The sequence below is a fragment of the Carassius carassius genome, chromosome 36 (genome assembly GCF_963082965.1).
Source record: "Carassius carassius chromosome 36, fCarCar2.1, whole genome shotgun sequence".
NCBI lineage: Eukaryota > Metazoa > Chordata > Actinopteri > Cypriniformes > Cyprinidae > Carassius > Carassius carassius.
In genome coordinates this window covers 18,583,519-18,610,348 of record NC_081790.1, presented here as the reverse complement: position 1 = coordinate 18,610,348, position 26,830 = coordinate 18,583,519, and the positions used below count along the sequence as shown (strand labels likewise).

The window sequence follows — 26,830 nt, the reverse complement described above, 5'->3', positions numbered from 1 at the left end:
TGTGAAAGTATGAAGATTTGGCAGTATGGACTTCAGCAGAGAAAATGGAAGCAAAGTATGATACATACTCAGGTCTGACGGATTTTTTGATTTGGAACATTTTCTCTCTGCTGCCCTGAGTTTGGTCTGATGCTCACAAAGAACATCAGATAGCCAGGGGTTAGAAGGGGCAGCCGTGCTGGCCTGGAGGAGAGATGACAAATATCATCTAGACAAGAGGTTAACATAGAGCATAAAGTGTCAGTTGCAGCATTCATATCCAGAGATGAGAAATGGTTAGGTGAGGGAAGAGAGAAGGATACTACGGAAGAAAGATATGAGGGGGAAAGGGAGCGTAGGTTTCATCTAAAAGTAACTGGTATAGGGGTTGGTGGCACACAGGTAGAAAAATGTAGTTTAAATGTAATGAAGAAATGATCTGAGATATGTAGGGGTTTTACCAGAATGTTGTCTGCAATACAATTGCGTGTGTAAATTAGGTCAAGTTGGTAGCCTTTTTTTTTTTGTGTGTGCTTGTAGTGGTACAGTAAGTCGTTTTTAGAGCGAATGAAGCAAGGAGTAAATGGAAATCTATAGCATAAGGCTTGTCCAGATGAATGTTGAAGTCGCCAAAGACTATTTATTTATTATGTCAAATCCACATTTCTCATAAAGACTTTTTTTAAACTGTGAGTATGTCATAGTGGTATACAACACATAACCTGTTACAAAATGCTGTTTTATTATAGCTGTGTGACTCAGACTTCCCCTGTGGACAGCTCTTCATATTTTCCAGCTTCTCCCTTCGGCCCTACACATTTCTCTGGTGTTTTTAAGAGGTCGAGGCCAAGAAACCTTCAAACGTCATATGTTGAGTTCCTCAGTTCTTTCAGGCTCACCACTTTACATTGCTGGAGCATGGTGTGCTGGAAGATATGTCAACACATTCAACTGATGTGTTGCCAGGGGTTACACTGTTACACTGTCATGCTATATTCAGGATATAACTCCACAAAGGGTAATCTGAGTTAAAATACCCATAAACCTCTTAATAAAAGCTTCCAAAGACACATTAAGGTCATAGTTTGATATACAGTAGAGCTTGCAGTTGACAGACGACTCATATGTAAACACAACATGCATGTTTTTATGCCCTTGCGTATTGCAAGTTTGGATTCACAGAAGAGAGCTGCATGGCATATTATTGCATTACTTTCCAGACAGCAAGTTAGAACATACTTGCGTCATCTTGAGCTTTTTAGAACATCTTGAGGAATAGAACAACACTTATTGATTTGATTCCAGCATTGCTCTCTGCCATTGTTGAATCCCAAGATGTCTCACCAGTCAATATTTAAACCCGGAACCCTTTTGATTATAAAAGAAACATTTTTTAAAAAGCCCTGAAGGATATTTAAACCCTGAATCCCTTAGATTGTGCAAGAAATAAAGTGTTAACCTCCTAAAGAACGTAAGGGTAAATTAGAAAACTCGATCATCTTTGATCATCTTTTTTAAGACCTCCATAAAAGATCAACACCAAGTCAAATCACTTTCCTCTCAGTAAGACTTTCGTTCTCAAAAAAGCTTCATTAAGTAAAATCCGGGTGAATGTAAAGGCAGCTGTTCTCTGATCTAAAAGCAGGCTGGGACACGGAAGGCGGCAGTTTCCATGGTCACCAGCAAAATCATATCCATCAGGAACGCCACCTAATCCATCCTGTCTGAAAGTAGGACTCTTTTTCTTTGCACTAGACCACTCTGTTGATTTATAAGTCTATTTCATACCCCGACTCATATAAAAAAATGAGTGGGCAATATGTATGCAAGTGACTGCAAGAAGTAGGCATTGAACTTCGGGTAAAGTACTTATCATCTCCGCAGATCATAAGAGGCTGCGTTTTTGGCATTCTAGAGATCAGAGCGAGTTCCTCTCAGTGAACTATCAGAATACACATCTAAATGGATGGGCTTCTGCCTGCTTTGGCTCTAAGCAGGATCCATCTTACTGTCAGTTGCTAGATAATGATACGCTCTGTTTCTTTTCGAGAGGGATGTGATCCAATCTGCAAGATGTCTCGGCGATGACATTTCGTGCATCTTGATGCAACTACTGTCTTTCTTTTCATGCCATTTGTGGTTTTATTTGAACAAGTTTATCCGTCTGGCGCCAAGTAGACTTGTTGTGGCGATTAGTGCACATGCTCTAACAAATTCAGCCATGGCATTATTGTATGAGTTTGGTTTTTGTCCTCCTTCTACTTTCAAATTACTTAAAGTGGCAATAAGGGCAAAATCACACTTTTGAATTAAAAAGAAAGAAAAAATTTACTGACCCCAAACTTTTGAATAGTAATGTATATTGTAACAATAATAAATACACTGTTCTTCTTTAACTTTTTATTTATCAAAGAATCCTGAAAAAAAGTATCACAGGTCCCAGCACAACTTCTTCCAACATTGACTATAAATCAGAATATTTGATTGATTTCTGAAGGATCATTGAAGACTTGAGTAATGATGCTGAAAATCCAGCTTTGCTTCACAGGAATAAATGATATTTTAAACTTTTATTTTAGTTTAGTTTGCACTAATATTTCACAAAATTATGAGCATAAGAATCTTTGTAAAACATTAAAATCTTACTGATCTCAAACTTTTGAATGGCACTGTAGGTCCCTTTTTTAATGCTTTGCATTGTTTTTGACATCATTTATTTTTATTGTGTGATACATTGTTCAAAATATCTTCTTTTGTGTTCAAAGGAAGAAAAAAGTCCATGAGAGTGAGTAAATGATGACAGGATGTGGATTTTTTAGGTAAACTATCTCTAAATGTATAAAGCAACACTTCTAATCATTGATCACTGCTGGATGTATTAGCATAAGTTACTGCATTCAAGCAAAGGTGAATTTGGTCAATATGGCAATATTTATATATTGGCGTATTCTTTCATAAAGATCTGATACACACTGTGGTTAATCAGTTATATAGTATTTGTCAGCGCAGTTGTTCTTTGAATGAATCAGTCATCTGTGACTTAAGGGTTTGCAGGATGCTTTGAGAAATATAAATCTAGCTCTTATTAAAGCAAAGTATGATGAACTTGGGTCTGGGAACTTGAATCAAAATTTATATCAAATCTCGAGTTAATGATGGAAAGCTCAAGAAATGGCCCATTTGAATCCCCCACGTAGCACTTTTTTGTTGTTGTCAATTTTAACTCAGTTTGAATGAAGCGTTAATGCAAAGCGGTTCTTTTTAAGGGTGACAAAAGAACCTGAAAGCATCTCTATGGAGCATCTGTTTGTAAACAGTAATTTAATTAAGACTTAAACAGTGTGTCTGGCTGCATGGAGTCAGGTTGTGTAGGATGTTGATTCACAATGTCAGATGCCCTAAGGGACTGTAAACCTAGTTATACGGCCCACTTAATATTCAAACCTTTCCTATGCACTTCTGTGCAAAATATGGCCATAAATGCATTGCCAGATGGAAAGAAGTCAGAATAAAGATAAAGAGTTCATTCTCACCATAATTCAACAACCTTGACATATAACACATTGTGGAGAAGTAATTTTAATGCTGAGCTTTATACAACACTGACATGAATTATCTATAACTGCAGCATGCAAGAGGCGTCATGGGAATTAGTCATGTGACATGTTCCTTAGCTTGTCCTGTCAACATGGCAACTCTTTGAAGAAGGTGATTTGCTTGATGTGATTCTTGCTTGAAAAATGCATTGGTATATGTCAGTGACTCTTTAATGAAGAAGTTTCAGTGACAATGATATTTTAAGAGACATATTGACCTTGACACAGTTATGAGATTTTATGAGAGGTCGACTAAGAAATCTTTTCTTGTTTTATGATTAGTTCTGCATATATTGGACTTTGATTTGCAGATTTAAGACTTTAAAATTATTAATAAGCAATAAAGCATTGTAAAAATATTTTTCTAAGAAATAATTTAAAGTTTCTTGAAATGGTTTAAAATGTTTTAAATGCTTTTTTTTTTATCTTTTCTTTAAAGAATTGAATTTTTTTAAACCATTTTATGATACGACAATGATTATTTTTGTCATTATCATATCCATGCTCTTGTATTACGCTGAGATTTTTTGACTTTATGCCCTTGTATTATTTCAAAATATTAAAAAATTAATTTCATTCAGCAATTAAAATCATTTTTGCATGTTTATTATAAAGCAAGAAAAAAAAAACACACTATACATATCCAAAAGTCAATAACAATATTGACTGACAGAGAGATCGTCATAGGATTATACATAGCCACACAAATTAATATATGAATTGCAATTTTATAATTTTAAATATTTGAACTACATTATTTTAATCAGGAATTTTTTTTTGTTATGGCATTTCCGACTGTTTTAAAATATTTCAAAATGTGTTTAATTCTGAAATTAAAAACATGCTTATCATAAAAGAGGTGTAATTAAGTTCACAGTATTAATTTTTCTTCATTTACTAACATTATCCAAAATTCTAAGACACTATACAGATCCCTGAAAGCCAAAAGGAATATTTAAAAACAACAGATCCTCATTTCAGATTTGTATTATAAATACAAAAGTTAAAATATCAATTGCAATTTTAATATATTTCTATAATTGAATAGATACACACTAAAGAATGCATCATATCATTGGACCAAGTATATTTTTTTATAAGACTCCAGAAGCAGACTGATAAAGACGTATTTATTCTCAAGTGATTCATACAGTAGCATTGGAAGAATGGTACACCACTAACCACCATCTGACAAATCGGTTTGTGTTGATTTTCTTTCTTGTCCTTATAGATGGATAGCTATTCCATTACAATATGACACTGTTGTATATATGAGTAAGATTATGGTTCTCTCTCCAGCCTGATGTCCTGTGATCTGTACTCTATGTTTATGTGGAGGTTTAATGACAGCATACATCAGTTGATAAAAATAAATCTGTGTTAAAATACTGCTGAAAACATAATTTGATTTAGAGACAATCATCAGTCTCTGCCAACAGGATATTGAAAACCAACCAAGCCGGTGAAGCATTCACATAGCCGTCTGCTTTCTCTCAGAGAACTGAAAATCACTTAGACCTAGACAGCCAAATGCTCATCAGTCATCTGCTCTCAAACAAAGACTTAAATAGTCAAACTGTATGAAAGAAAGAGAGTGTCAGAGAGCTTTCAAATTCATAATTCACTGAGGCAGTATTATCTGAAATAGATATAGTGGCACATACATGGGCAGATATCAACTTACAACAGCTTATCATGCAAAAAGATAACAGAGCTTGCATTACTGTAAATGATAGGAATCTAAATGCATTTACACTCATTTTGAAGATCTCGTTCTTTTTTGTCAAGTGCCTGTCTTTTTTGTTTTTAAGTCTTTAACTTCACTTATGGGCATTTACAGCTATTTATTTGTTTATTTGTTCATAATTTGTTTTCCAGGGTTAAGTATTGCAAATGTGCTAAAAAGCAAAGCAAAATAATCTGTTTCTTTCTTTCTTTCTTTATAATATAAACATATAAACAATGTGTTTATCAATGTTATTTTTAGGTTTATTGTTAAGTTTTTTATGATAAATTATGGAAGTTGAGGATATTGTTTGTTTGCAGGATCAAATTTCAGAGGAAGAACGGTATGTTCAAATGTACACATAATGATTTCATCATCACCATTTTGAATGAATTTACACTGATTTTTTTTCATCAAAAAGTGTTCTTTTTTTTTTTTGTCCCTGGTTTTACAGCTTTTATTTATTATAAAAAAAATTTATATAAAATTAAGAAACATAATTTAGGATGTTTTATTTTTTAAGTCTGAAAATATACTTTTTTTCTGAAATGATAAATTTCCTCAGTTTTTGTGATTCCTTTTTATGAAATGTCAGAGTGAGCTGATACTTATATGAACAAATAAGAAACTTGTCATGTAAGGACAACCTGTGATTAATAACATTCTCCTCTGGTAAGTCGTTCGGTGGGTTTCTCATTGTGATTCAGTGGACCTCCTTTCACAGTGTCTCTTGTGTCTCTTAATGAAACCCCTGTCCAAGCAATACATTCAATTCCTTCTAGCGGGCTTTCCATCTCCTGTCGGAACATACATATGAGATTACATGTGTTCACTCTCCCGTCTATGTACTAATGATACCTATTTGTAAGCCCCACTCGTAGGTCTGTAACCGCAGAATTCATCCTCAAATATCCCCTTCCTCTCACTTCAGTTCAGTTTCAAAATGCTTCTTACCCTAAACTGTTCAGTATCATAAATGCACACACACAATAAATAAATATGCTCGTCCAAACATGCACACACACCCATCTGATTATACCTTCATTTTCCCTGAGGGTATTTCTGAGAATGTGTGTTTGCAAGTGATATTTCTACCTTAATGGCCACTTAAATTATTAAATTATTCCAGATTTAATTTACTGGCAAAATGCAGAGACAATTTAGCCTCAGCCGAGCAGTTGCACTTTTGCCCTTTTGCTTATCACAGTGTTTATTCGACCCGTTAATGAATATTTGGAGTTAGTACGGATGAAATTTGAGAAATATACTGACAATGGAGGAATAGAATAAATAAAACACAGAATAAATTGAGACAGACGGACAGACAGACAGACAGACGCTGATCCAGGAACATGTTGCACTTGGTGAAATCACGTTCACAGTCAACGTCTACTAGCAATTGTTTGATTATTAACATTCTTTAAAATATCTACTTTTGTGTTCAACAGAAAAAAGAAATACAGGTTTGGAACAACATGAGGGTGAGTACATTTTTTTTTTGGGGTGAACTATTCCTAGTTTTTCAGCATGTTCATAATAGAAGTGTGACAACTTTTTATTATTTACTAGAGACATAAAAAGTTGTTGAATTGCATCGCACTGACACAAGCTTGAATATAGGACCCCCCCCCCCCCCAAAGCAGCCTTGGTAGTCAGTTATAAATAAATCTAGATTTTCTCAGAGTTCTGTGTTCTTTTGTGCATTCCAAATCTGTTCAAAACTCACATCTGAAGGACCGTGAGAACCAAGATGACAGATGCCAAATGCATCCATTAATATTTCATACGGCTGGTAAAATCATTGGAAAATATTCTTGACTTGGGCTTCAAGCTCCTTTGTGGGAGATTCTACAGGTATGAAAAACCTAAAAGCTGTCAAAGATAAGGGTATGAACTCCATTATGAATGCTACCAGTGGAGAAAGTATATTATAAAAGAAAGGTCAGGAATCACGCTTTGAGACTGTGGACATATCGATTTTTGTTTAAATTTGAATTACAATTGTACCCTGAATTCATTTTTTATAAACTAACAACCAACTTTCCCTCTTTGTATTAATAGTTGAATTCAGTACTTTGAAATCCCTTTGGGCTTTGTTGGACATTGGAATTTGAAAATATTAAATCTAATAAAAAATTTGAGATTGTAAAGATGTCTTCAGACTTGATGGAAGATATATTTTCAGTTTACTTCCTGTTATATTTGCTATGCTTGACAGTATGTAAGATTTACAGTTACTGAAAATGGAAAGAACCAATTTAAACCAGCTAGAAACTGATACCAGAACTTGCCACTGATTGGCCATGCAGAGATTGTGAAAGCTGACGGTCATAATAGGAACTCTTCACACTTCTCTGCTGAACTTCTCCACTTCCCCAAGTTCCTGTTATGGAATGAAGCAATTATGGAAGTGAGATAAAGTGGTTTGTCCTTCTGTTTCTAATAAGATATTGGTAATAGATAATAGTTTGGTTACAGTTATTAACTCTTTATTTATTGATGATATCTAAATGCAGGTTAAGTCCTCAGATGCAAACTTTGAATTTGTGTGTGTGTGTGTGTGTGTGTGTGTGTGTGTGTGTGTGTGTGTGTGTGTGTGTGTGTGTGTGTGTGTGTGTGTGTGCTTGTGTGTAGTCCCAGTATTCCCTATGTTATGGGAATCAAACAACACTTCCCGACAAGTATAGTAATACCAGCAAAATTTGACTTTGTTGGGACATTTCCTTGGTCCCCATTAGGAAACAAATCTATACTGTTAATACAGAAATTTTTTTATATATTTATTTATTTATTTTTTAATATAAAAATGCAGAACGTTTTGGAAAAGTTTCCAAAGCATGGAAACCATTGTGTGTGTGCATTGATAGTAATTTTTTATTTCTCAGTCATGTATTTATTTATTTGTTTTAAAATGTTACTATATATATATATATATATATATATATATATATATATATATAGTAACATTTTAAAACAAAATTGCTTCACTGTTTCTATTGTTTTTTTATGAATTATAATAAAACATTGTGTTTCAAAAATACAAAGAGTTAAAGCATTTACATAAGACATTATACCCCTTAAAAATATTTCAGACAATTATTTGTGAAATTGAAAACTTGGTCACACTTTATTTTAATGTCCAGTTCTCGCTATAAAAACAAACCATTCACCAAGACTTTTGCCTCAATAAACTAATTCACTGCTTATTAATAGTTAGTTAGGTAGTTGTTAAGTATGGGCATTAAGTTAAGTTAGGGATGTAAAATATGGTTATGCACAATATGTGCTTTTGTAAGTATAAACAGCCAATATATTATTAATAGGATTGGTAATAAGCATCTAGTTAATAGTGAGAATTGGTTCCTATACTAAAGTGTTAATGAAAACTTCATTGAATGAAGATTATATTAAAGTAATGCATTGCATTTCCAGTGTATTTCTAACTAAATTAATAAATCCACACCCAAAATAATGAGCATCAGGTCATTGACCCATTTACATATGCTGGGCTGATTTAGTGGTCTCTCTGCAACCAGCACTGACACAACACCTTCCATTGATGATAGCACGGATGCACTGTTCTCAGTCATGTTGCCCTCATATTAAATAAGCAAAGATGCAGTCAGTTTTTTTTTCTTTCACAAAAGGACACAGTGAGCTGATCTCATTTAGCCTTGAATGACTCAGCAGCATCAAAATTAAAACGAACCACAGAAACTGCATTTTAACATTTTAAGTAACATTTCCATCATACGCTTGAGGCATTCGCACAATGCACTGGATAGCTGACCAACTAAAGTACACCTCATTTCTTACAGCGATGAGCTTTGTAAAAATCGACACGTTTCAGAAAGGTGGGGCATAGAAGAGAAACAATAATGTACAGTATCTGGAGAATAATGTGTTTTTTAAAACCTTAAACCACGTAAACACATTGCATTATACCAAATACACAAAATAATGTTCTTTTTAACAATGTCATTTGGCCCATTCAATATTAGAATACATACAGTATGTGTTTCAAATGAATAAATACAGAGCATAAGTTTTGATAAAAAGGAATATTTCACCCAAAAATTTTAATTTGAAGATAAGTTTCATTACCGGACAGATTTGGAGAAATTTACTGTTACATCACTTGCTCAACAATGGATCATCTGCAGTGAATGGGTTGCCGTCAGAATTTAGAGTAAGTTTAAAATAAAACCGCTAATTTAAGGTAACTCTCTTTCTGATGGCATCTATTCATTGCAGAGGATTCGTGTGATGACTGGGTGAAGGAGGAGCTGGAAACAAGTGCGAGTTAAACAGTTTAATGAATATGAAACAGACAAACAAGGGTACAACACGATGCTGGGAAGACGACAATCCAAGACGGCGGTGATGCGGTGAGGAATCCGGATGGTGACGGTGAGAAGGCAGCAGGAGAGGATGGCACAGGAACTGCGGGGAATCGAGCCGAAGGTAAGTCGTGATGTTTTGTGGAAGTGCGGAGAGTGGATGAGGTTCCGGGGAAAGACACGGACATCCAACACAAACAACACAGAAGCAAGAGACAGAGATCAGACATGAAACAACGTTCTCACAAACACAAGACGTGAGACAAGCCAATATATAGGGAGTGTGTAATGAGTGACAGCTGCTGCTGATGACAATTAACGGAGACGGCCACAAACTAATCAGTATAGACGCGAAACACACAGACTTCACCACAAAGTGCAAAACCCAGAGACCACGGTTTACCAACCGTGACAGTACCCCCAGAACCCCCCCCCCCCCCTCTAAGAACTCCTCTTGGAGTTCCCAGAAGGGCCTACCTGCTGATTGTAATCATCAATAAGGGAGTGATCCAATATGTCCCTAGCAGGTACCCAACTCCTCTCCTCCGGACCGTAACCTTCCCTGTCCACCAGGTACTGGAATCCTCGTCCCCTCCGTCTCGAGTACAGGATACGATTAACCGAATAAGTCAGTTCCCCATCTACGAGACGCGGCGGTGGGGGAAACGGAGTAGGCTGATTAATACGTGCATAAAACACGGGTTTATTTTGGACACATGAAAGGCGGGGTGTATCCTCCTGTAAGCTGGAGGTAGTTTGAGGCGGACTGTCACAGGACTAATGATCTTGGTGATAGTAAACGGGCCAATAAATTTGGGAGATAATTTATTAGATACGGAACGCAGAGGAATGTTACTGGTAGAAAGCCACACCTTTTGACCCACGACGTAAACGGGAGGCTTTGACCAGTGGCGATCGGCCTTGGCCTTAGTGCGCTCCCTCATCCAGAGCAGAGTCTCGCAGGCTCTGGTCCAGGTGCAGTGGCACCTCTGGACAAACGCGTGAGCGGAGGGGACCGCGACTTCAGATTCCACACTGGGAAAAACTGGTGGCTGGTAACCTAAACTGCACTGGAACGGAGAAAGGCCCATAGCTGACACTGGTAATGAATTGTGAGCGTACTTCACCATAGAGAGTTGTTGACTCCAGGAAGAAGGATTCTTCGAGACCAAACATCGCAACGTCCTCTCTAAATCTTGGTTGGCTCGCTCAGGCTGTCTGTTACTTTGGGGATGATAACCCGAAAACAAGCTAACTGACACTCCTAGCAATTTACAAAACCCTTTCCAAAATTTGGATATAAATTGAGATCCCCTGTCAGAAACCACGTCTACCGGGCCATGAAGCCGAAAGATGTGATCTAGGACAGTGACCGCTGTTTACTTGGCTGTCGGTAATTTGGGCAAGGGAATGAAATGTGCCGCCTTCGAGAACCGGTCCACTACGGTCAAAACGACCGTCATGCCATTAGAGGGCGGGAGGGCGGTAACAAAATCTAGTGCGATGTGGGACCAGGGTCTCGAAGGGACAGACAGCGGTTGAAGGAGCCCATCAGGAGGTCGGTTAGATGACTTCCCACTGGTGCAAACTGAGCAAGCCAAAACAAAATCGTGGACGTCACGAGCCATACGTGGCCACCAGAATCGTTGTTTAACCAACCCATTAGTTCGACTTATCCCTGGGTGACAAGCCACGTTAGAGCAGTGACCCCACTGGACGACTTCGGACATTAACCCCTCCGGCACAAATAAACGGTTCGGTGGACAACCGGGCGGAGGCGTTACCCCTTGTAAGGAACTGTTTTGGCAGTTCTAATGTATTCTAAATTCTTATGATCGGTCCAAACAATGAAAGGTACCCCTGAGCCTTCCAGCCAGTGACGCCACTCCTCTAAAGCTAATTTGACTGCCAACAACTCTCTGTTACCAATGTCATAATAGCGTTCAGGAGATAATCGATGGGAAAAAAAGTGCAAGGATGTACCTTATCGTCCGAGACAGCACGTTGGGACAACACTGCTCCTACCCCCACCTCTGACGCGTCGACCTCCACCACAAACTGCCGTGTGGGATCAGGGGCCACAAGGCTGGGAGCCGAAACGAAGCAGCTTTTGAGGTTAGTGAACGCAGTCTCAGCTCATCCGACCACCTGAACGGAGTACTGGGAGAGGTCAAGGCTGTCAGAGGTGAGGCTAGTTGGCTGAAATTGCGAATGAAACGCAGATAGAATTTGGCGAACCCCAGAAACCGCTGTAGGGCCTTACGGGAATCTGGAGATGGCCAATCTATCACAGCCTTAACTTTGTCAGGGTCCATATGTATTGCCTCGGACGAGACGTTATACCCTAGGAAGGGAACAGACTGTGCATGGAATACGCATTTCTCCGCCTTGACAAAAAGCCCATTCTCAAGTAACCTCTGGAGCACTCGTCTGACGTGTTGAACATGTTCCTGGAGAGATGAAGAAAAAATCAGTATGTCATCCAGGTAAACATATATAAACTGATCTACCATATCTCTCAACACATCATTAACGAGTGCTTGGAAAACCCCTGGCGAGTTGGAGAGCCTGAACGGCATCACCAAGTATTCAAAGTGCCCTCTGGGGGTATTAAAGGCGGTTTTCCATTCATCCCACTTCCTGATGCGGACCAAATGATAAGCATTACGTAAATCCAAATTTGTGAATACGGATGCTCCCTGTAACCTCTCGAAAGCTGAAGACATGAGTGGTAACGGATAAGTGTTAATCAATACAAGGTCACAGAGAACCATCCTTCTTACCCACAAAAAAGAATCCTGCCCCCGCTGGAGAAGAGCAAGGATGGATGAACCCAGATGCTAAGGAATCAGATATGTATTTCTCCATGGCCTCCCTCTCAGGAATAGAAAGAGTATAACTTGCCTTTAGGCGGAGACTTACCTGGCACTAAATCTATGGCACAGTCATAGGGACGATGCGGAGGAAGAGAAGCAGCACGGGACTTACTGAACACCTCCTTCAGGTCCAGATACTCTGCGGGCACGTTTAGCAAAACCATGTTCTCCTTCTGAAAGACAGAAACAAGGACAACAGGACAAGCAGAAACCAGACAAGACTCATGACAACTTTCACTCCACAATGTGACTGTGTTGGAACCCCACTCCACTCGTGGATTATGTTTTATTAACCAGGGGTGACCTAACACAATGGGAGCTACAGGGGAGTCCATGAGGAAAAAGGATATGGTTTCACAATGATTGCCAGAGGTTGGGTTCTGTGTAGTGTGTGAGGTGAGGCAGTTCCTGGCCGTTGAGTGCGGTGACATGGATGGGAAGAGACACAGGCTGGACAGGAATGTTCAGGTGACATGCAAGGAGTGAGTCGATGAAATTACCTTCGGCTCCGGAGTCCAGAAGGGCGTGACAGTCGTGAGTGTGATTCTCCCACCGCAGTTTCACTGGAAGGAGAGTCGATGATGTTGTTGAGGACTTCCCAGTGGAGATCCCACCCGATAGTAGCCTCAAGTTTACTACCGGGCTGGCTCTTTTACCGGGCAGGTAAAAGAGTCTCCCGGGGGACGGGCGGCACAGGCGGTGCGATGGCGCAGTGGGAGAAGTGAGCTGATGGATCTGCTGGGTGAGCTCGGACACCTGTGCCACCAGCGCTTGAATAGCGCGTCAGAGAGATCAGACATGAAACAACGTTCTCATAAACACAAGACGTGAGACAAGCCAATATATAGGGAGTGTGTAATGAGTGACAGCTGCTGCTGATGACAATTAACGGAGACGCCCACAAACTAATCAGTGTAGACGCGAAACACACAGACTTCACCACAAAGTGCAAAACCAAGAGACAATTCGTTGATAAGCAAATGATTTGAGAAAAAAATTGATGAAGAAGATGGCCTGAAGGCATTTTTGGGTGAACTATTCCTTTAATAAAACTGTAGGCCTACTTCCAGCCATTTATCTTGGAGGTGCTTTTTGATTAATCAAAAAGCATTTTAATGAAGTCAAATCAGGTCTATCAATAGTTTAAAAATAATTAACCACAGTTATAAAGTTCAATGAAAAGCATCTATTTGAAAAGGATTTTTTGTAATATTACAAATGTCTTTACTGATGCATTTGATCAGTTTAATGCATCTTTGCTGAACAAAGAAATTAAGCAGAAATTGTATAATAATAATAATTCACAATGTCAAAGTTTGTGAGCATAAGAGACATCAAAAAATTATTATTCCAGACTTTTGACCAATATATATATATATACATACATATATATATATATATATATATATACATACATGAAGAAAAACTTAACTTGCAATGCCTTTGTTTGTGTCTCAAATTGTGTACAGTTGCTATTTTGAAAAATGTTCACTTTGACTTTTAAATTAAAATTTTGACATTTCCATCCTTCTATTTTCCAAACCACTTGTCCTATATAGGGTGGTGCAGATGCTATCCATTTCCCAGCTGTAGGCAGGGGAACAACCTAGAACTAGACAAGTTCGGTCCTAGACAGCCGCAGTCCTGCAGAGTTCACCCTCAACCCTAATCAAACACACCTGAACAAGCTCATCAATATCTTCAGGATTGCCAAGGCTACATGCAGGTGAGGCTTTTTTTTCAGAGTTGGAGCTGAACTCTGCCGGACTGCAGCTCTCTAGGACCGAATTTGCCTACCCCTGACCTAGACGGATAGCCAAATTATTACATATTTCCATTGAAATGAACTATTTCTGTATCTATTTTACAGAAGCACTAAGGGGGCAGAGGTTGCATTGAGAAGCCGCGCCTACATCAAAGGCCTTTAGAGAAGTGTCTTGCATGTGCCAACAAATCATTGTGTCTTCTAAATTGTTTCACTCTTCATTTAAACACAGATGTGCATATAGGTCTGTTCATCATAAGCAGTTTGAGGTTTCATTGGAGATGTGTTGTCCTGCAAGCCAACTATATCATTTATGTTACTGATAAGAATTTCAGATGCATAGAGGCCGCAGGTTTTTTTTTTTGTTTTCAATGCATATAATAAAGACTTGAGGGAAGTTCAGCGTCTCTTCTTCTCTTTGGTTTTGTCTCTTTTCTCATATTCTCTCTGGTTTCGTTTCAAAACATACTCTGCTACCTCAACCTCGACTGTCTAGATACACAGCTGTCTTTTATGTGAGCATCCTAACTGATATGAAGCCTCAGAAGTGAGTTATTTGTAATTCATAGCAACAAAAAGCATGTGTGTTCTTAAGTTGTTTGACTCACTATTGATATTAATTTATTTTTTACATTTATTTTTAAAGTCCCACAATGCGTTATGGGATTGCCTTCTCCACAAAGGATAAAATGATGGCTGCCGTAGAATTTGGCCAAAATAATGCTGCACACTTTTTGGAGCAACATTTGAATAAGTCATAAAAAAATTTATCATGCTGGGTTTTAGAATAGAGCCTCTCTATGTCTGTCAGTCTGTCTGTGTCCTTTGCTGTCTCTCTCTTCATGCTTTTTAGAGCGAGTAGCATATTTTGTTTTGATCTCACTCTTTCCCTCTTTTGTTGTGTCCCACCGGGCTGTTCTGATTTTCTCTATGTGCCAGCTGTGCCCCAAAAATATGATTTAAATGATGACCAGTAGAGATTACTTCCACTGATATGTTTTCATGGTTGTGTTAGTTTCTACTCTTGGGGTATAAAGCATTGGTGAGTTAAATTGTAACCCCAAAATGGGTTATCATGAACAGCAGGGCAAAGAATAACTGCTAAATGAACCAGTTACTTGTTGCTGGTCCCCAATGACTTTCATACTATTAAAAAAATACTATGAAAGTCAATGGTTGCCAGCAACTATATGGCTGCCAACATTCTTCAAAATATCTTCTTTTAAGTTCAACAGAAGAAAGAAATTTATACATGTCATGAACTACATGAGGATTAGTCAATGATAACAAAATTTTCAATTTTGGGTGAACTATCCCTTTAACCTATGAAAGACAAAAGAATTAATTGAGTGCTGAGTGCTTGTTACAAGTAAAAAAGTATTGTAGTTTTTTGTTTTCATTGCTATGTATTTTATACATTTTTGTAGATATATACATTAGTATATAACCAAATGGTCCATTGGTCCATACATGTACTGAAAAATATAAACACAAGTTTCCCATAAATGGAAATGTTATATTTTCCATTTATTACCATGTATTTGTGTTTGAACGTGCCTTAAGCTAAATATTTATTCAGAAAGGCATGTATGATGGCTTAAAAGAATAGTAAACACTATTCATTTATCGCTATTAAAACAATATGAATTTATATACAGTATATATATACATATATACATATGTGTGTGTGTGCGTGTGTGTGTGTGTATTTATTATACCCCCCCTAAGGGGAAAGCTTATTTATTTGGCTTTCAGATGATGTATAAATCTCAATTCCAAAAAAATATTCCCTTATTATTTTGTGTAATTATATATATATATATATATATATATATACAGGTCCTTCTCAAAAAAATAGCATATTGTGATAAAGTTCATTATTTTCCATAATGTAATGTTAAAAATTAAACTTTCATCTATTTTAGATTCATTGCACACCAACTGAAATATTTCAGGTCTTTTATTGTTTTAATACTGATGATTTTGGCATACAGCTCATGAAAACCCAAAATTCCTACCTCAAAAAATTAGCATATCATGAAAAGGTTCTCTAAACGAGCTATTAACCTAATCATCTGAATCAACTAATTAACTCTAAACACCTGCAAAAGATTCCTGAGGCTTTTAAAAACTCCCAGCCTGGTTCATTACTCAAAACCGCAATCATGGGTAAGACTGCTGACCAGAAGGCCATCATTGACACCCTCAAGCAAGAGGGTAAGACACAGAAAGAAATTTCTGAACGAACAGGCTGTTCCCAGAGTGCTGTATCAAGGCACCTCAGTGGGAAACCTGTGGGAAGGTAAAAGTGTGGCAAAAAACGCTGCACAACGAGAAGAGGTGACCGGACCCTGAGGAAGATTGTGGAGAAGGACCGATTCCAGACCTTGGGGGACCTGCGGAAGCAGTGGACTGAGTCTGGAGTAGAAACATCCAGAGCCACCATGCACAGGCGTGTGCAGGAAATGGGCTACAGGTGCCGCATTCCCCAGGTCAAGCCACTTTTGAGCCAGAAACCGCGGCAGAAGCGCCTGACCTGGGCTACAGAGAAGCAGCACTGGACTTTTGGACAAATTTTGCATGCCATTCGGAAATCAAGGTGCCAGAGTCTGGAGGAAGACTGGGGAGAAGGAAATGCCAAAATACCTGAGGTCCAGTGTCAAGTACCCACAGTCAGTGATGGTCTGGGGTGCCATGTCAGCTGCTGGTGTTGGTCCACTGTGTTTTATCAAGGGCAGGGTCAATGCAGCTAGCTATCAGGAGATTTTGGAGCACTTCATGCTTCCATCTGCTGAAAAGCTTTATGGAGATGAAGATTTCATTTTTCAGCACAACCTGGCACCTGCTCACAGTGCCAAAACCACTGGTAATGGTTTCCTGACCATGGTATTACTGTGCTCAATTGGCCTGCCAACTCTCCTGACCTGAACCCCATAGAGAATCTGTGGGATATTGTGAAGAGAAAGTTGAGAGACGCAAGACCCAACACTCTGGATGAGCTTAAGGCCGCTATCGAAGCATCCTGGGCCTCCATAACACCTCAGCAGTGCCACAGGCTGATTGCCTCCATGCCACGCCGCATTGAAGCAGTCATTTCTGCAAAAGGATTCCTGACCAAGTATTGAGTGCATAACTGAACATAATTATTTGAAGGTTGACTTTTTTTGTATTAAAAACACTTTCTTTTATTGGTCGGATGAAATATGCTAATTTTTTGAGACAGGCATTTTGGGTTTTCATGAGCTGTATGCCAAAATCATCAGTATTACAACAATAAAAGACCTGAAATATTTCAGTTGGTGTACAATGAATCTAAAATATATGAAAGTTTAATTTTTATCATTACATTATGGAAAATAATGAACTTTATCACAATATGCTAATTTTTTGAGAAGGACCTGTATATATATATCATTATTATTAATATATAAATTAGTTAGAATTATTATTTCTGTTTATAAAATATATAAGGCATATTTGTTATACAGAAAGAATATCTGGGAAAACGCATCTAAAAACATGCTGTTCATTTTGTTTCAATACATTCTTCTAATGACACACTGACAGTTAGGTTTAGTGTGAAACTTAATGCTTACATTTTTGTAAAAAATTTCTCCTATTTGTGTTTCCATAGGAATGCCATTGTTCAAAATTACCACAAAATCACTGCTTCATAAAATGTCTAAAGTAATGACACGTGACCATGCCTAAGAACATGTTTTTAAGTGCACATCCAAACGGGTCTTTTTCAAACCTTCAAAAGAGGAAATTAACTTAAATGTTCTAAAATTAAGACTTGTAAGCATCATTACATGTTGTCAAGCAGCACTATTAAACCAGTCACTTCCTGTGCATACATTACGCCGTCTTGCATCACTCTGCAGCCACCGCATTCATTCCTTACATCTGTGTCTCAAAGCTTGAGGATATCAGAGACACTCCAATATAATCTTGACACTTCCTCAGAAATCGTAAAGGACAAGAACAGAGGAATAACTCAGGATGTGAATTTGCTGATGCCTGATTCTTTTAAAGAATAAAACAAGAGGGCCGAGAAAAAGACACTTTCTCTTTTAATAAGGTTCCATGTGCTTCTGTGCATAGGTTATCTCCAGCAGATGGTATTTTTTCACCTAACTCATTCCCCAGTGATGGATCTGAGGCTGAGAAGAGCTCCGAGACTTTAGAAGCTTCCCCAGCTACTCAGAATACCTTATTACCAGAGAGCAGAATATGAAATATATGCTGGTGGAAAATATTTGAAACTGAAGCTATATTCTCTGGCTTACTTTCTCATAATCATTGTGTTAAGCAATTGTCTCTTCAAGAATTATGAGTATTAATAAAGATCTCTATGTGATATGAGTGAATTCATCTGCAGCACAACATGCCAATTTTTTTAGGCGTAGGATGATGAGCTATGATTTTCTGTGGGCCTTTTTATGATGTCTTAAGGAAGTTAATGGTGTTTACTTCTTTGTCAAACAGCTGACACCTGTGATAGGCGACTGCGGGGATCTCTACAACGATAAATATACTCTGAATGAATATGCAAGTACATAAAGCATTTTTTGATTTCACCCCTGAGAAATTCAAACATCAAACCCATTGACACTGGTGATTGCCCCATAGAGAATCCAGAGGAAAATTGCCTATTTAGCCATAAGTGGCACACTTCTGCTCAGGTAGTCCTCTCAGCTTAAATAAAAGTTCATAAAAACATGTTCAAGTAATCCTGCTGATCACAACACAGGCTTTTAAATGGCTGCCTCACACCTGTTTTCTTCCGCATGCATTCACACTACACAATATCAACCCACTTCAACTTAAACGCTGTTTAATTGCTTCCTTACAAACAGAAGTAAATTCAAAATCATTCCATTTACTATTTGAACTTCATATATTACTCTACTGCTAAAAGCTAAATAGTCTATTACAATGTACACAATAATCCGTCTTGCAGCTAGGCGACCACTGCAACAAAATTACAGTAATATTAATTTTGTAGTCTTCAGTTTTCACAAAAATTAAGATGCAGGGTGGAACCAGTTGTGTTTTTATAAAATGAGAGTCTGCAGGATATAAAAACATTAAAGTGCTGGGAGTTTTATTTCCCTGAACGAGTAGATTGATCAATATAGTGTATATAATATTTTTTTGTATTTTACAATTGCTCTGTCCAAAGTGAGGTTAAAGTATTGAATGTGCACTTCAAAATCTCACCGGAAATCATCTCATCAGCTTTTTTGCTGTTTTCTAATCTTATGAATTCTAACATACTTCTCTTTCGGCGTACTGTTTTTCGTGTACATATAGTAGGAAAGTATTCGATTTCATTTAAATCACTCATTCGACTGATTCGTTCAAAAACACTGATTCATTTAGAAATTAAAGAAGTGAATAACTGCATCTGAAATGACACACTGTCTCAATAGAAACTGCATTTTATTAACTTTCTGACTGTTAAACAATTATATTTTGTAGATTATGTGTGTGTAGAATTAATGAAATTCAGACTGAATTTGAATGATGTCACTGTTACATGATACAACATGAGCTTCATCGCTTCACTGCCATTCAACACCTCTCCTGTGGCCTCATAGGATAGTAAGGACCTGTCCTAATACCCACATATCTTGGGCACTTGAAAGTAAGTGCAAGTGACAGGAAGTGTGCAAGGCTAGTTCAAAGCTCAGTGCCCTTAATGCACACTAAATCCACACCATATCTAATTCAGATTGGTAGTGGTAGGCTATCTGTGGCTGTAAGTGCATCCTGTCATTCATCATATTACTCCGACGCCTTGAAATTGCGAGATCTCGAGGAAAACCTTGCAGTGGAAATGTATTTAATTTGTGTAAAACGTAAATTGTTGTACATTTTATTGGTAAGGAGATATGTACATTTTGTAAAACATTTGCAGCTGCTTTTATCACTTAATTAAAAGCACCAACAATTCAATTGTGCCATGCATAGGGACTACTGAACAGGAGTTTGGAAATTTGTTTTAAAGTGTGAATATTAAATGTACAAAATGTGTAAAAAAAAGCTCTGTAAAAACTTAGATTTTTACAACAATATGTTTTAAATATCTCCTATTGGATCATGGAAAGTTCTACACACCCCATTGAACATTTTGACCAAATACAGAGAATATGTGATATAAGTAGACAAGTGGGTTAGTGCAAAGATTGCAAGTGTGGGTATTTGGACAAGCCCAAAAGTGTCCATTGTATGCAGTAAGTCATATGGATATGGATGTAATTAGTTGTTTTGCTCTGAGGTTTTGCTCTGACCCCATTCCATCTCTCACAGGGAAAGCAGGACTCTCATGTGATTTCTTTCTCTCATTTTTCTAACAGTCATCAATGTGTATGCAAAGTGGACGCCTCCCTGCTTTTAGTCACTTGAGCTCTGTTCAGTTTTTCTTTTTTCTTTTCAGTCTGGACAACAACCGACTGCAATTACGGTTCTCTGAAAAATTTATTAAGCATCTCGCTTGAGTCCTGATGGGGAGCTCTGCCGAATGCAGTTTCTAAGCATGGCCGAAGCAAGATATTACATATCTTTTGATGGTTTAACCATCCAAAAGTGACAAGAACATCTAACACTGCAGTTTAGAAGCTTGTAAACAGTGTGTCCACCACAACATCACACTGTTTGTTATGAAACGGCTGCATCCTCTATGTTGGGTGGGTCAAGAGCAGAACATAGGAGACATGATGGGCAAAATTTTTCTCAGAGGGAATCCGTCCTCGCTTTTTGCTATGCTCTTTCATTCTCTTTGATGTGTGTCTCTGGTCATTGGACATGATGTATCTGTTCTCAGAAGCCGATTTCAGAGATGGAAGTTTTTCAATAGCTTTCAAGTAGGAGAGCGAGATTGCTTTAGATATAACTGTGTACCAGTTTTGTCAGCTCTCTTATTAAGGCTCCTGCTTTCAGAACAGAACAGGGCAGAATTACTGAATCTGTTTGTACAGTGTAGCCATAAAAACTGGAGCCGAATGTGTAATGTGGTCCCTGAACTTGAACAATTGTTGTTTCATAATCATGCACAGTACGCATCAGATAAGTAAAAACAAATCACAACAGGATCATTGTGTCACTTTTGTCACATTTTTCACACATCCTCCAGCATGGGGGTCTATTACCAACCAATGTTGCTAACATCAGCCCGAACATGCACTCATACTGTGAGAAGATGACTAAGCAAATGACGATTTTACACAATTTTGAAAATATCCCTAAAACGCCCTGTCTTTGTGTCACAGGCCCCTGTTGTCTTTTATCCAGCCCTTAACTGAGATGTCACATGAGTGCATAATAGACAGAATACTGTATTTATTTTATTAACATCATGGGGAGTTATGGTGAGAAACATCACAACACTGTTAAGATCTGGAACAACAAAGATTTGATTATTAGCCAAAAAAGAAGAAACAAACAAAATGATACATGAATCATTCTTATTTGACTCAGACTTGCCAGCTGACAGAATGAGATCTATCATATAATCTCTGATTTTATAGATGATTTGAATAAGTTACTCTGTGTAACTGTTCAGTTCAGCTGAGATGTAAATGCTAAGGCCATTTTATTATAGAATTATTGTGGCATTAATATATAAATGACATTTAAATGAGGGTAATCAAATTTAGACTTTATACCTAGTTATTCTTGCCATCTTATGCAGCATTTGACTGATCTAGTTAATTTAACATCATCATATTGGGAGGAAAGGAAAATAAATATAGCATGTGTTTAAAGCCAAATTCACCAGCAGGTTTCCTTTGAAGCCCATCAGGACCGAGGACAGCGGCAAGGATTCAGGTCTGCAGTGTCGTCACATGGCTGGAAAACATGCGCTTCTAATGAGCTAACAGTTGCAATTTTCTTTCTGGTAACTGATAATAAAGAAATCTGAGATGCTAACAGTTAAATGTTTGTTTCATAAACACCGGTCAGATCAAAAACTTTATAAAAATTTCTCACCTGAATGTCTTTGTACACTGAAGCAATTTAATGAAAGAGCCTGTCATATCTATTTTGATCCAGTTTTGAAATATTTTGAACATGTGCTCGTATAAATAATACATAATTAAAGTGGACTGCCACATCATGTGTGGTCTTTGAAGGAGTTTTCACATTTTACCATGTAACCTGCTCATGTTTATTTGAGGAAATAAAGATTCTGCATAAAGAAATCCTTAGAGATCCCATATTTACAGAGCACACAGACAAACTCATACACAGTTAAACAAGCAGTTTACATGCACACATATGCCAACATATACATTATATATGGGTCAATGATGTGACACTAATTTTTGTCAGGATCCATTAAATTATTCTAAAATGCAATTCCTACATCAGCATCTGTTCTATGATAAAATGTTGTTAATTTCTGAATTAGAAGTCACATTCATGTGGGGAAAAATTATAAGAAAAAGGAAAATATGTAAAAGGTGTAACCAGCTGGAGATTGTAAAGAAGAAAAAAACTTCTTAAAATAACTGCTTAAATTCTAGAAAAAAAGAAGATGAGTTGCCATATCTTTCATTACAAAACAAGCATGTCAGCAGTTTTTTTTTAATCAGACCAAATCAAAGTCATTGTGGTGTAACCAACATGCTGAAAGACATTTTGTTTCCATGTGACAAGAAAACCGTAAAACTCTTATTACTGTGTGTCAAGTTGATTTGTTTAGGTCAAATGAGGTCAATCTAAAACTTGATATTCATAAAAGTGAAGGTTTTTTAATATATATATATATATATATGCATTTTTAAGGCAGATGTGTGTATATGTTATACACAAAAAAAGAAGCAAAAATGTACTTCACGTGGTATAAACTAATGAATAAAAAATGTTTCTTAAAATAACTGAATCAACATATATATATATATATATATATATATATATATATATATATATATATATATATATATATATATATATATATATATACTGAATAAATTAGCTTTCCATTGATGTATGCTTGTTAGGATAGGACAATATTTGGCCGAGATACAGTTATTTGAAAATCTGGAATCTGAGGGAGCAAAATATCTAAATACTGAGAAAATCACCTTTAAAGTTGTCCAAATGAAGTTTTGATATATTTAATGTAGGAAACATACAAAATGTCTTAATGGAACCTGATCTTTATTTAATACCCGAATGATTTTTGGCATTAAAAATCTTTAATTGTAACCCATACAGTTTATTTTTGGCTATTGCTACAAACATATCTGTGCTACTCATGACTAGTTTTGTGGTCCAGGGTCACATATCAGGTTACACCAAGAAAACTAAATTTAAGGGTAAGATCAGGCAGAAATAGCACTTTAATGTAATAACGTTTACAGTGTATTATATTATATTTTCAAAAGAATCCCCATTTTTATCATCTCTTGACACTCTATGACACCCTTTTATTTGTCATTGACCCATATACATATGTGTGTGCATTTACGCGCGTGTAGAATGCTGACACATTATCTTCTTGAAAGCTTTTCTAAAGTCTCTATTGAAAATGGTATAAATGATGGGGTTCACAGAGCTGTTGCAGTAACCAATCCAGAAAAAGAGATTGAATAGAGAATCCGGTATTGTGCAACTTTCTCGGCATACGGCATGAAGGCTGTAGGTGAAGAAAAAAGGAAACCAGCAGAGCACGAACACCCCCATAACCACTGCAAGTACGAAGGTGAAACGCTTCTCTCGCATCTGTGCCAGTTTGGACTTGGACAAAGACAGCTGACGCGCCTTCGGTTCCTGATCGAGCTCCGACGCGCGGCTACACGCCCATGACAGCCGTCCGTTTAGCTTTGGACACGTTTGTGCACCTTCCACCTTCCTGCTCTTGGCGAAGCGAGAGTTTCTTTGTCTGTTGGAGACACTGCTCTCCTCCAGATCGATGTCGTCGAGTTCGCCTTTGCGCTCTCGGCTGCCTGAGCTGTGGCTGCTGGGGCTCTCCATCTCGGTCTTGCCTTTACGCACGAAGCAGGTCTCCGATTGCGATGGTTGTCGCTCCATCCCGTTCTTAGCCACGAACACGGTGGTCGCGCGCTGTTTAGCCACCCTATAGATCTTGCAGTACACCAAAATCATGATGAGACCAGGCGCAAAAAACGAAACCATGCAGGAGGAGAGGATGTACCAGGTCTCGTTGTTCAGCAAGCACTCTAGCTCGTCGTGCTTGGTCATGAGAAGCGGTGGGAAGGAAATCACAGCCGAGATGACCCACACCACCGTGATCATGAACTTTATTCTCCGCGGGGTTCTCTTTAGGTTGTAGCTGACCGCTTTGGTGACCGACCAGTAGCGGTCCAAACTTATGGCGCAGAGGTGCACAATGGATGACGTGCAGAAGAGCACGTCCAAAGCCAGGTAGAAGGCACACCAGGTGCTTCCAAAGTACCAGTAGCCCATCACTTCATTGGCTAGGGAGAATGGAATAACCAAAGTGGCCACCAAAATATCAGCAGACGCCAAAGAAACCAGAAAGAGGTTCTGTGGCGCACGCAGCGCGCGGCTGGTGAAAACGGCCACCACCACTAATACGTTCCCCACAATGGTCACCAAGATGATCACTGTGACCACGAGAATGATGAGCACCGCCGCGTACTGTGAATGCGGAGGAGGTCTCGGCGCGCTTGTGCCATTAGTATCCGCGGATGAGTTCAGCGAGGGGAATGGGACAGTAGTTAAATCCATTCTGGGTACCTTTGACGCTGATCCCCCATTTCCAGGTGTATTCTCATCCAAAACGCGCTTCGACTTTAAACTTGTAGCATCCAGTCTGAAGCGCTGCGCGATCCGCCAAACACTCCACGCCAAACGTATCATACCAAAGATGGTGCGCTAACTTTTATAACTCCCTCATGATCTGAATATCTTTCATCAGTTTCATCTGCCGTTTTGATGAGGCAGTGGTAAACCACACAGTGCCAAGACATGTTTTGTTTCCTCTAGAAGCGCGCGGGGAGAGGCGGCAGGGTGTTGGTGTTGAGCTTGAATCTTCGGTGCGCTCCAGCTCGTCGCGCTTAACAAATATGGGAGTGTTTATGCCCGTTTCTCTGCTCCTATCTCTCTCTCTTTACGAGACGGGGGTGTACTGCGAAACTACACAAGCTCTTGAAGTGTGTTTAATTAGCAATAAAGCGCTGCAAAATCCATAGGTAGTCGCATGTTATAATAACTGTAATTAATCATGTCATGAATGTGCATTGCATGTATTAATCAAAGTTTTCATTACCCAGTAATCTGTTAAGAATTACATGATGCTGTTTATAATTAGAGTTTATGGTAAGGAACTGGCAGCTGTGGTTGTCTGAACATAAGCCTACTATTACAAACAATTACAAAAAAAAAAAAATGTTATTGCTTTCATTTTTGATAATATTAAGTAATCTGGTAGCAACGTGTTATTTATTATTTGAACTAGTATATAAACAAAACAAACAAAAAAACAACAACACCTCATTAGATTCTAGATTACTTCATACAACAGTGACTAGCATCTTATAATTTCCAATGGCAATATTTATAACACTTGTATGTAATGTACATTTAATAAATGATAATACATTTAATAAACACCAATAACTTTTAATATTTTTGCTTTTTCCTTACTATGTTATGACCTCAAAATGCTTTTATCATAATGCATGACTTGTACATGCAGTAATACATTTTCACATTTGCATCTCATAACCAGCTTAATATGCATGGCTTTTCTGATGTAGTAAACTTGCTAGGTAGCTCACCTGGTACACCAATGTGTGTTTGAGACCCGTGAAGTCATAACAAAGGACAAAAAACTTGTTAAAAGCAAGCTAAAATTGCAAGGTTGCATGAACATTAACCTTCTAGAAACACTCACCAGACATTTAATTTCCTACAACTGCCACAAAATGTACAACAAACAACATAATGAACATTGCCAAGTTCACAGTTGTTTTGGATTAAACCGAATGTACTTTTGCACTACTCTATTTCAAGTGTTTTGAAATGTCCAAAAAGGAACATAATATCATTTTACAGAAATGTCACCACATACATTTTACAAGTGACCTGGGGTTGGAACTTAAAATGAGTAAGTAGTACACCCAAAGATGAAAATGTTACCCTCAGGCCATCTAAGATGTAGATGAGTTTGTTTCTCTATCCGAAACTAATTTTGAAACATGTAACATTGCATCACTTGCTCACCAGTGGATCCTCTGCAGTGAATGGGTGCTTTCACCATAAGAGTCCAAACAGCTGATACAACATAATAAATCAATCAAACACATTCGAATTTAATTCAATTTTGTATTTAATTTTATTTGAGAATATTTTATTACACATTATCTTTTACCATATATGGTGATGTAACCTATACGGATGAACAATTATCAGGTATTTATAGTAGAATACATACATTTTCTAATTACTACCATTTTTCACAACATGTAATCTCGTGACAGTTCCCGCTGAAGTTAATTAGTCTCTAAAGTAATTCCCAGTGTGAAGTGATAAATGCTATATATATATTATGC

General features: G+C 37.8%; 1 protein-coding gene across 1 annotated transcript; it reads right to left on the bottom strand.

Moving 5' to 3' along the window:
• Positions 1-23,272: 23,272 nt before the first annotated feature.
• Positions 23,273-25,292, bottom strand: LOC132116754 (alpha-2Db adrenergic receptor). Its single transcript, XM_059525626.1, has one exon. The coding sequence runs from the start codon at positions 25,134-25,136 to the stop codon at positions 23,757-23,759; it is 1,380 nt and encodes a 459-aa protein (XP_059381609.1). The 5' UTR covers positions 25,137-25,292; the 3' UTR covers positions 23,273-23,756.
• Positions 25,293-26,830: the final 1,538 nt, after the last annotated feature.